Source organism: Hemibagrus wyckioides, linkage group LG11, assembly GCF_019097595.1.
Source record: "Hemibagrus wyckioides isolate EC202008001 linkage group LG11, SWU_Hwy_1.0, whole genome shotgun sequence".
Taxonomy (NCBI): Eukaryota; Metazoa; Chordata; class Actinopteri; order Siluriformes; family Bagridae; genus Hemibagrus; species Hemibagrus wyckioides.
Window position 1 is genome coordinate 17,428,080 of NC_080720.1, and position 12,841 is coordinate 17,440,920.

The 12,841-nt window shown below is 37.9% G+C and overlaps 1 protein-coding gene across 4 annotated transcripts in view; it reads left to right on the forward strand.

Moving 5' to 3' along the window:
- Positions 1-12,841, forward strand: part of LOC131361981 (membrane-associated guanylate kinase, WW and PDZ domain-containing protein 3) — a 109,108-nt gene that overhangs the window by 61,102 nt on the left and 35,165 nt on the right. For all 4 annotated transcript variants that reach the window (XM_058403648.1, XM_058403647.1, XM_058403646.1 and 1 more), the window contains exons 2-3: positions 9,005-9,121; positions 11,965-12,084. In XM_058403648.1, coding sequence (XP_058259631.1) covers positions 9,005-9,121; positions 11,965-12,084 — 237 coding nt within the window. The remainder of the gene's footprint in view (positions 1-9,004; positions 9,122-11,964; positions 12,085-12,841) is intronic.

Here is a 12,841-nt window from a genome sequence, read left to right on the forward strand (position 1 = left end):
TGAAATCATTTGGCTGCAATGACAGGTTTTTCCTGCTACTGCACATGCGCAATTTCTATAATAAGTAGGTAACGGTTGGAGGACACTATCTTTACAGTTGTTTCTATGGTAACAGCGATTGTCAGACATGAGTGCGACTCCTTCTCTGCATACATGCACTATACAGGGAAACACATGCAAGCTTCTAAACGTTAATGTAGTGCATTGAAGTGAGCTATGTAGACCTAAAGGTCAGTACATATGACTTACTCTTACTGTATCTGGCTGTTCTGGCTTTCATGGATTATTTCCATATATACACAGTATATAGATTATAGATAGACTATAGATAGATTAGTCAGGACTGTCATGGAGCTAACAATGTCCTGAGTCTGTTTAAACGTCAGTGTAAGAATCTGACAGGTCTGGTCATTTCCAGTTCACTCATTTGCCAAATTGCCACTTTTAATCAATTCTTTTCACTTTGATCAATTTGTATCATTTTTTTAACTTGTGAACTCATACAGTCTTTATCAGTGTCCATTATTTGCAAATTCTGTAAATCAGATAAACACATATTGTTGGAAATAAGCTCCTTGATTTCTAATAGCCACAGTTACTCTTGGTGCTGATCGTACATGTTCTAACACTTTTTTTTTGGTAAATGAGACTGTTGGAGATAACATCAAGATTCACAACAGCTCTCTCTCTCTCTCTCTCTCTCTCTCTCTCTCTCTCTCTCTTTTTGTCTTGTGAACAGATTTGGCTCGTTACTACCAATCTAGTTTCTGCACGCTGATCAAATGCATGTCATTCTTGTCTATTGTTTTTCTCTTCCTTGCTTCCTCTCCTTTGAATTCTAACAGAGATTGCCATTTAGCTGTCTAGTTCTCCCAACTTTTTTAGCAAACATCATTTGTATATGGCATGTTGGGATCATAACCTATGCCTGTACTAGATCCTATTTTTTTTGTTTTTTTTTAAAATTAATTAATTAATTTCTCTTTCGTAATTCAGTAATTATAAAGTTCAGAAACCCACAGAGCAGAATAGATACCTAGGATTCACATACACACTAAAGAACACTTCCCTTTAAATGTTTTAAAACTTTAAATGATCGAAGCTGGATATTTGCTGTCCTAAGGCAGAAAAGGATGCAATGATGCCAGTGTTATAGTATGTTTACATGATGCACAATCATGATTCACTGCTGTTGTCAAATACGTATTGTTGGGCACAATTGTGAAGCTTTTCTGAAAAAGGCGGTTAAGTCTCTTTATGTCTAGTTTGGAGGATGACTAACAATTTTGTCTCAGGCAAGTGGGTACAAAAGAGACACGAAAAGCAAAGAATAGTGGAAAGTGGGACTGTTAGGGGAGATTTAATGATGCAGATTTCATTGCTTCCCCATCTTTCTCTCAGTTCCTCCCTCTACACTTACCTCATTATTATTCTTGACCGTTTCTATAGGTGCATAGGTGCAAGTCAATCAGTCTGCTATAACATCTTTCACTGGCGTATACATTGGTTTTGAAATTCTGATGCATAGACGAAGATCATGTAGACCAAATTTTGTACCCCGGCCTTTAAATTTCGTGGATCAAATGGGTTAAAGGAAAATGTCAAGAACCACGCAAGCAGACAACCAAATGAATCTGAATTCACCATTTTATGCAGAATGTCATCTCAGAATTCACCACTAATTGGGCTCTCAAATAGGCTACTGGAAACAGCAGTCGAGTACAAAAACAAGACATCTCCAGTGGTTTGAGTTTTTGCATCATGCTGATGGGCGTCTCAGAATTTGACACAAGCAACATGGGTCCTTGGAGCCACCATGTTAAGATTGTACAGTATAGGTTGTCTCTATATCCCCTTCATGGCTACAGTTTATCCACGCTCAAATAAACCCTTCCTGTATGATAATGCATTGTGTCAAACAGCTTAACATATAATCACTAAATGCTTCCAGGAAAATTAAGGATATAACAAGTTTTTATCGCTTCACTGGCCGGCACAGTCCTTGAAATTTTAACTCTATCGATCGACTGGATTTAAACTCTATCTTAGAGATGAAGTGTGCATCTGTCCAATTTGCAGCAACTCTGTAGCACAAGAATGTCTGCATGCTACAACAATACTGCACAGTATATCCTGCCTCTTGTAGAATTCATTCAGACATGAATTTGTGCTAATCTGAAGGACAAGGTACAACATGCTACTACAGAGGTTGTATTACAGACTCAGGATTCAATATTTTATTTGTCACATACACAGTTATATACAGTATACACCATGCAGTGAAATGAAAACCTGGTCTGCTTCTCCTGAGAGTGTGCATATAAATAACACTATTAAAAATAAGAAATAATTGAAATAAGAAACTGTCACTTCCCTGTAAGCAATGTATAGTATATAGTATATTTCAAACACCGCTGCTGGAAAGAGCTAAGCTTTAAGGCAACACAGCAATGCTGCCTCAGAGCTCCATGGACCCCAGTTTGGTCCTGAGCTAGGGGTACTGTGTTTGCAGCATGTGGATTTCTTTCCACCACCCTGAAAACATGCCTGTAAGTGGACTACTCTGAATTGGTGTGAACTGAGTGTGTGCATGGTGCTGTGTGATGGACTGGTGCACCTGTATTTTGGTTGTGTTCCCACTGTATACGAAGTGTTCCTGGAAAAAGCTTGTATAAAACCAATGCATCACTGACCAAGTTACAGATAATAAAATAAGATAAGAGAGGATAAGATAGAACTTAATCCCAAAGGAAATTCTTTTGCCAGAGACTGCTTCAGAGTACAAGAGAAATAAATATAAATGAAATATAAATGAAATATTCTACATGTAAAAAATGTATACAAAAGTACAAAAAAATGGTGCTGGGGAACTAAAACCATATTGCACATAATATGATATTGCACATGGTATTATATTAACGTATATATTATTATACTATTATAGATATTATACATACAATTATTGTCAAATTGGGATAGTGCATATACTGTCAGCATTCATTGTGGCAGCTCTGCTCCCTAAGGAAAAGGGAGGAGTTATAGAGTTTGATGGCCACTGGTAGGAAAGACCTCCTGTGGTGTTCTGTGGTTGTCTTCGGTGGTCTCAGTCTACAGATGAATGTGCTTCGGAAAGACTCCAGTGTCACATGCAGGGAATCAATGAAAGATGGAATTTTCCTTTTAAAGTTACATAAGTAAACATAAAGCAAAGTAAATGTAAATATAGAAATAGAATTTGTAAATTAGACATAGAAATTAATTACACTGTAAAGCTTCTGTGCAAACTTTTCAGAAATATACATTTTCACATGAAATACGAAAAGTCTCCAGATGAAGATTAAAAGGAAGAAGGGACACCAATTTTACAGGAAAGACCATTAAAGGGAAAGTACAAATCGAGGTGCGCTAGCTAGCCAGCTAGCTGATGTGCTATAGAGTGAGTGTGTCTTCTTTGACATCTATTACCTCTAGCAGAGCAAAAAGTAAACAGAATCTTTGCCAATATTGAGTTAGAATCTCACTTACTCCATCACTTAGAACTGTTGTATAAAAGCAATATTGCATTCGCATTTGTGTGGTTATACAAATATCAGCATGGCAGCCTTAGGCATGAGCCTAAGCTTGCCAATATTCAGCATATCCGTACTTCTGCTCAGGTAATATTGCTTAATTGTACCACATTGTCCTTGCTCTTGCTTTTGGCTATGTGTTTGTGGATGATCCTGTTTTGCATTTGGATTTTTTGGCATCTTTTGGCATCATATGGCTTGGCGTCTTGTGTTTTCCTCAATGAATATCTGCAATACCAGTCCCTGCCAATAAATCCTATAAATTCATGTTTTTTTCTTGTTTCTGACTCAGGTGGGAAAGCCATGTTAAACGCATTGTGTGTATTGCACCTCTTACTAATTTTGGAGTCCCATTATACATCAAAAACTTGGCACACTGGTGAATGATAGCAAAATAAGTTAATAATTCTCTTTCTATTCTTCTTTAAAGCTCTCATTTTGCACTCTGTCCCTTTCTTTTGCAAGAGACATTTTGTCAAAAAGCTCTTACTGTAGCCTTTGCTGACTGTAGCTTAATAGAACGCGTAATGAATCGATTATGGAGATAATGATGTCCCCATCGCACCTGTAGTGAATAACACCGCTCACCACTTTGCCCTCAAATGAAGAGTGCTAAAAATAAACTTAATTGCCAACTCCTGAAGTAAATTTAGCGGAGGTGAATCTGTCACAGGCAGAATAACACCCATAAAGACTGTATTAGATGTCATTAATGTTCTTCTCTGAGGCTTTTATAAAAAAAATGTTCCATTGATTTGAGCCATCAGTCATAGAAAATTTACTTTTTATACATTGCAATGCATTTTGGCCTGGTAAACTTCAGACTTAGTTAACATGTAATAGGGTTTATGGAAACTTTATGAAAAGAAGTACAGCATACACTTCTAGTACAGGATCAGAATGCAGAATCAGAGGGTTAAGTAGCAGCTTGGTCTCAGATGAGCAATTTAGACCTTTACAACTGAACCACTACTATCTCCCCTGATGATCCTTAAATTTAGATCGCACTGATTTTTATACATCCCCACAACATATATTTAAAAAGCTTATGAATTTTGTTGTTCTTATTGATTTTTATTTGAGCCTAATTTTTGTGAATCTGGTTCCGGGTAAAGCAGGGCTGATTTGGGACTGATTTAATTTAGAAATTTAGAAGTTTCTGGAAGCCCTCTGGGAGGGATAGAGGGATAGAGGTGCACACTAGAGTCAGAGGTTTGCTGGGTCTGCAGGGCTGGAGATGATTCCTTGTCTGTCACATGTCCCACTTTCTCAAAAAAGTGGAATGAGTCAGGGTGAGATTATAGAAAGTAAGGCTTAGAGCAGGAGCAGCAGGAAAAGTAAAAGCTTGAGGGTCCTCACTGTCGGAGTGTCGACAACAAAGGGGGGGATTGATGATGGTTGATATTTTCAGCAATGGAGTCCCTAAGTCTGACCACAGGGTGCATCGCCTGTCAGTCAAAAGAAGCACAATAAACAATGGAGAGAGAAAAAAGGAGAGAGAAGATGATGCAACTTTTTTTATGGTTATTAACAACTTGTGGGTGTGTAAATAAATCTGTAACTGTGAGACATGTGCAGGCCATGCCTCCTTCTGCCCGATCGAAAAAAGGGTCAGATCACAGCTGCTCTGAGAGCTTTCACAAGCCCACAGGACTGAGAACCTTCTGTTAACTTGTGTGTGAGTGTGTGTGGGTGAATGTTTAGCCATACTTGTACGCTTCTGCCCTCGGGGTAAAAAAGCAATAAAAAACAGGACTTTTATATTTCTGTTCTGTTTTCCTCAATAGTAAAATGTACCTTTGAAGTACAAAATTCCAAAGAATTTAGGCCAAATATATTGCAGAATATTTTTTGACATATTGTCAGCTTTGTGTGCTTTTGTCCTTCAGACTTGAAGAGATGATATTGTGATGGATAAATGACTCAGGACACTGCACCTATATTCACAATTATCAACTTTATTTTTTTTTAAAGAATGAAACACTCAAAGCACTGCTGAAGCCCATTTTTATTTATTTACTTATCACTCAAGCAATCAAATTTCAGTGTTCAGGGATGGATTAAATGGATGTTAGAACACCTGTGGGTATGTAGGTTTCAGTAAGTTGTGCAATCTGAGAAATATTATTTTAAAATAAATAGATTTTTACCTAAGAAATGCTGAAGAAGTTCATAAGGACTGTCATGTACTCAACCCATGATACTCAAACTAAACTTCTTTAACACATCTGTATACAGTACAATGTATACAAACAAAATTGAACAGAATTATACTGATATAAAATAATATAATATTGTATATTTTATGCTATTTATTTTATGGACTATGCCATCCCATGCCATATGTACAGTATTACAGGGTTGTGTTATGTTCTCTCCTCTTTCTATGCATCATTAGTTTTCCATTCTGTCTGTGTTATAGCTGTTTATTTTTCAAATCTCTTTCATCTGTTTTCAGCACACCTGTACCAGACCTTCAGTGTTCTGGATGGTTTGGTTCAGGTGTGTTGGCAGCTGGAAGAGAGCGATAATGTGAACCGTCTGCTCCACAGTTCTCTGCTTTCACTCCCTTCGTCATTCAGTCTCTCATCTACATTTCTTTCTTCTCCACTCCTCCACAAACTTCTCCCACTTTCACCAACACTTTAAAGTGTGGCTGAGAGAAAAGACACTGGAGACACAAAGACTTCTGTTTGTGGGGCCTTCATTTCATGTCTGTTTGTGTTGTGAGGTGTCAGCATTGTTAACTTTTTTGAAAAGGCTGCACTTGCCGGATCAAGCAAGCAAAGCTAAATGGGACATGCACTGTGTCTGTTATGTGACTGTGGTAGTGTAGAGATATATTGCTGAAATAAAAATCTTTGGATTGTCATTCAGATGAAAAAAAGTTGACAAAAAAGCCAAGATGCCATTATTTCAGCTTGAACACTGAGTTTGGGAGGGACAGTCCGTATTGTTGTAACTTTGGAACATATTGTGACGGATTCACGCTTCACTTAGACACTCATGGCTATTATGCTCTAGTCCTGTTTTTATCCCTGCCCGGTCATCGATTTTGTTGTGCTACTCTTGCTAAATAGTTTTTGTACTTATACCTTGTTGTCTCTGTGTCTAAAGCAGTGATGGCTCAATGGTTCACCATTTTTACCAGTACACTGGTGTTCTGTTCCACTGGCAGAATGGTAATCGACTTATCAGACATTTTCAATCAGTATAAACAAATGAAGTTTTATGTTTATGTTTAAATTTTATGACTGCAAGGCTAAAAGTAGTCAGGACACTGCTGGCTTTTAGAGAGAGACATTTTTATCTCTGTTCAGATAACCTTACACAGAATTTTAATGGTTGAAGGTAGCACTTTCAAATTTACTTTTACCATTTACTTAATTTTTTTATGAAAAAAAAAACAAAAACAATTTTATATAAAAATATATAAAATAATATATATATATATATATATATACACTACTCAAAAAGTTAAGGATTTTCGGCTTTCGGGTGAAATTTCAGGATGCACCTAAAATGTACTATAACCTTTACAGGTGAACTTAATTTGACCTTCTCTACACTTCTGAATGCACATGTCCAACTGTTCAGTGTTTCAGTACTTTTTGAATAACTTGCTGTTCTCTAACAAGGTGCTTAACAGCAAAATTCACAACTGGTGTTTGATCCATGAATCGACCAATACATTTTCTGTTTCAATCAGAATTGGTATTTAAACAGTCCTCTTCATCATGCTGTTCACATTTTGACATCATGAGCCCAAGTCGACACCTAACAATTGATCAACAGTACCTCGCCATTGCGAGGCTTCAAACAGGATGTTCCCAGAGGGAAGTGGCCACTGAGCTTAGAGTGTCACAGAGTGTCATCAGCAGGTTGTGACAGAGATACAGAGAGACTGGAAGAGTCACAGAAAGGCCACATCCCACGTTCATGACCGCTTCATTGTGAACAGTGCCCTGCGGCACCAGATGATGAATGCCACTCAACTCCAGGCACATTTAAGGGAGGTAAGAGGCACCCAAGTGTCACGTCAGACCATTCGGAACCGTTTACATCAGCGTGGTCTGCGTGCTAGACGACCTGCAAAGGTATCTGACCACACTACCAGGCACAGGTGTCGGGCCAGGGAGCATTTACGCTGGACAAGGGACCAGTGGGCCTCAGTGCTGTTCTCTGATGAAAGTCGATTTACGTTGAGCAGAAATGATGGCCACCAATGATGTTGGAGACGTCAAGGAGAGCGCTATGCATCAGCCATGGACGACAATGCTCCAGCTCATCGAGGTCGCATCATTAGGGAACAGCTGCTGGAGGCTGGGGTACCTCAAATGGAGTGGCCTGCCTATGGGATCAGCTGAGTCGCCATGTAGAGGCTCGTAACCCTGCACCCCAGAACCTCAATGAACCTAAGGGCCACCCTTCAAGAAGAGTGGAATGCCATGCCTCAGCAGACAATAAGTCGACTCGTGAACAGCATGAGACGTCGTTGTCAAGCAGTAATTGATGGTCAAAAGCACATGACAAATTATTGAGACATTGACATTTTTTGTTGTGGTATACCCACCACTGTTGTTGGCTTTTGCTTCAGTAAATTGTTTGAGATGAGGAAATCACCATTGCATGCTTCTACTTAAATGCCCTACTTTCATGATATAATATTACTGTAGCGTGAACTTTTTACATTTTCCATAAATTTCACCCAAACTTTCATCCTTAACTTTTTGTGAGTAGTGTATATATATGTGTATATATATATATATATATATATATATATATATATATATATATATATACATACTGAGTGTCTCTTTTCATGCGAATTTAATCACCACTCTGGAGTAACACATGACAAAGACATTCAATGCTGAACACTGCCATCTCAAAACAGGTGTAAATTTCAGTTTTTGGCCTCTAGTGAAAAGAGTTAAGGCTTTGGGTTTCTGATCAGAAGGTCAGGGGTTTAAGCCACAGCAGAGCCAAGTTGCTACAGCTGGACACTTGAGCAAGTCCCTTAACCCTCTCTGCTCCAGGGTGCTGTAACATGGCTAACAAGCTGGAATATTTGGAATATGCATGCTGTAATCTACATGCGACAAATAAAGGTTGTTAGGCTCTGGAGTTTGAATGGCATTTTTTTTTTATCTCATTTGCCTGGTTTGATTTTAAATATTAATTATTTGTTGATTTGATATGTGACGTTGCTTGCTCATGACATAGACACTGAATATAATTCATGGATTGGCCAAATGTAAATATCAAGCCGAAGTATCCAGCACTTGCGGATGAGTTACACATATGCAAATCCATTTTATTGACTGTACATTCACATGGATCAGATTACATACGTGTTTGCTTTATAGTAGCACTGAATTCTGAGCCTAATTCAATTCCAACCCTCTTTATTTCTTCTTCCTTTCTCTTTACAGGCAAAGTGCTAAACACAGACTTGAGGCATTACCTCAGCTTGCAGTTCCAGAAGGGTTCACTGGACCACAAATTACAGCAAGTCATCCGGGACAACCTTTACCTGCGTACTATACCATGTAAGGCACAAACACGCACACACACACTCACATGCACACACACACACACACCCATCTGCCACTCTGTTAGTTATCTCCAAAGTCTTCTCTCATTTGGTTGTCAAAGTGGAGGCGGCTGCCTCAGCTCACTTCAGTGTGTCTGGATGTTTGGCTGTGAAGAGAGAAGCTAGTGATTCTCCTCAGGCTGAAACACTGCCTCTCAGCTGGGTTACTGTATTATTCAGCTACCTCATCCTTCATGTGAGCATATGTGAATAAAAAGGTTGCAGACTTTCTGGCCTTGAAAAGTCTTAGATTGTTCTAAGTAGTATGTTTTTTTTTTTGTTTTTTTTTTTACAAAGGTGTTATCTTATTGCTTGCTGAATTTGGTAGGGAAATCATAAGCTTTTTTTTCTCTTTCAGGCCGTTTGTATGTCTTTTTTGGTTGACAAGGCAAAAACTACATAGGAGGCAATCATGGGGAAAAAATAAAATGGCTAATTATATTAGTATTCCTGATACCAGGCATAATGTTCATTTCTTACATTTTTTTTTACCCAAACTCATAAAATTAACTCTGTGCCATGTATAAAATATAACTGTGGCACAATATTTAATTGATGGTGTTATTTTAGAATGCTGTGGAGTGATTGAAACTGAAAACTGAATTAACAACAGCTTGCTCGATCAGGATAAAGCGCAGTGTCACGCTTTGATCCAAGTCCAAAATGAGACACTTAATTAAAACTTCAGTGTGTGGTGACATTTAAACAGAACATGCTGCTTTGCTGACCTTAGGTCAATCCATACACAGCCTAGTTACAGCTTGACAACTTTTTTCAAATCTCTCCCCCTACCTCTCTTTCTCTCTCCCTGTCTGTTCAACTGAGATGATGAGATGGTGATAAAGATAGGGAAATTGTATAGAGTAGAACATACACAGGAAGAAAAGGCTTAAAAAGAGGAAGACAGCGCCTCCGGTGGAGTCACAGATCAGCATCCGGCTGCACACGATAAAAGCTTTTAAAAGACACTCTGATGGAGGGAGAGAAGGAACACCCTTAGGTGGTACTCAACATTCCCACTCTTCTCCCCTCTTCTTGCTTTCCTTCATCCATTTTCCTCTCATTTTTAGAAAATATCATTTAAATACTCCCATGCAGCAATAACGCATCCACCTTGTTAACCTTCGTATTTCGTAATTAAATCCATTCGTCAGAGCTGAAGAATATTCTGTCTCACTCGGATGTTTCGACGATGGTGTCATTTATCTGGGTTTTTATATCATTTAAACCTTGTTGACGTCCAGCCATTTCACACCGGCATTTCAATATTGAGAATTCAAATGTAAATGTACCTCAAATGAGAGCAAAGCCTGGTGGCATTTGGTAGCACCCACACAAACAAAGCTGAGAAATGTCAGCTCTTATTTTTGGCCTTGTATTTGAAAGAAATGCCACTTTTGGACGCTTCTTGTGTGTAGCCAAACAATCAACTCTCCTCTAAAGAAAGTCCCAGTGGACATGACAGATGCACACACACATGCACACATACACTCGTTCTCTCCAATATATTCAATCCCACATGCACAATAACAGCTAGGTTCCCTTACTCAACAAATGTAATATATATATATAGCTGTGTTTTATTTTTCTAATAGTTTTCTAGAATATTGAAAATCAATTGAAGTTGTTTAAGCTTTAGGTTTTAGTGAAATTAAGGGATAAAAGCTGCTGTCAAATGGCGGAAAGGGTCAACCACACAGCCCTTAAATGTGACAGAATTAACAATGTAGTTTTTCTGAATATTTTCTTAAAATAAAGGTCTTAAAATTGCAATGTATCATTATAGATCTTCATAAAAAAAAATTGTTTGGCAAAAACAAGCCATGAGCTGAATTGGGGCACAGCTGGTGGGATTTTAGGGTTTTATTTTTTGACCATTCTGAATGCTTATTCATGGGAGGATAACAAAACACACATCCAGCGTCGATGATTGCATACGTGTCAAATAGCATTGTTTTGCAGAGTAATTGCACTATAGTTATGTTCATAAAAGGTCAACCAAGTCATTATGCTTCCATATTTAACCACAATATTGAATCCCTTAGTTTGTTTAGTCACATTTTTATTGGCTACAAGCAGCTAAGGTTATAAACGGGATTAACCAATAGGATTATGCATTTTTTATATTTGTGTTTGAAATCAGCTTGCCAGCTAGATTTCAACTCACTGAGTATATCGAGGTGACAACAGACAGAGCTACTTGAGGTTTACAGCAGGAGGAGTAACAGATATTTAGATGTGGTTTGAGATACTAATTACCCAATTGTCTAATACATCAAATAGAACATTTAATCAGTCACACTTCCCATTTGGCTGCTCAAATTGTTTCACAAATGCATGCTACTGTGCTGGGATATATGACCATGCTTGACTACCACTTAAAAGAGAGTCAATATGTTCCCTAGCAATGGTGGAATAACCTTTTGTTCTTCTCAGTTTAGCTAATTAGGCCCATTTCAGAGCCTCTTTTGTGTTCTCTTTCTCTTTTTTTCCCAGTCTCCTAGCACTCAACCAAGACTTTAGAGTCATCAAGAATAAGCTGTTTTTCAGTCTTTTGACAAATAACTATAATAAGTAGACTCTCTGCTTGCATTGTCATATTTTAGAAAGTTGTTGATTCAAACTACTTATAGATATACTCTAAATTTCAGTGAATCCATCTTCACTGGTGCTTTATCTAGCTGCTGTTTAAAAAACAGATTGTGATTGAAGTCACTTGAATTGTTCTTGACTTGAACTGAAAAGTGAATTGATAAAGGCAAAAAGCATTAATTTCACATTAATTCTTTTAAATTGAAGGTACAACTCGTCTGCCCAGAGAAGGAGAGGTTCCTGGAGTGGACTACAACTTCATCAGTGTAAGTGACTTCAGGATCTTGGAGGAGAGTGGATTACTGCTGGAGAGTGGAACTTATGATGGTGAGTGTAACAAACCAAACTCAGTAGAGCAGTGATGCTCCATGTGCGGTGTTTATTGAAGCAGCACAATATCAAGTGTTAGGCAGGAAATGATCACAATGATGATATTCAGTGTCAAACAGAGCTTCTGCTAGATTTTGGAAATTGTGGTATTTCATTCCTGAAGAAATCTGTATTTTTGAGCAATTTTTTTAAGTGACTAAATCATTCTCCTTCATTTCCATGACTGACTCATATTTTCGTTCAATTAAGTCTTAAGCTTAAGGTTTGGCAGCTTCTTCCTGATTTTTAGACAGCATTAGAGTGTATGCTGTGAAGGAACATGTCATTGGTTAGACCTATTGAAGGAACATGCCTCTTACTGAACACGAATTAGTTCTGAGTCTGAATGAGAGTGATACTGATTCTGTATGAAATAGAACATGTGGTTCAATATGAACTGAAGGAACTAGTGCTTAAATAATAAGATTGAACTGGGACTTGTAATAAAGTGGTTCATGTTGTCTGGTCTCATTCATCCCATCCAATGCAGCATAGACAAAAAAAGGCGGCCGGTCAAGAAAAATGGCATTGATCGAAAGTTTATTACTGCAAAATAAAATATAGGAATATAGGGGAAAAAATATAGGAAAATATATCTACTGTCATTCTTAAACACTATTTTTCATGTCACAGTATTTTTGCAGTCTTGCACATTTTATAACATCAACAACTAGGGTCACTGAATGAATCATTAAATGAACATATCTTTTTAGTG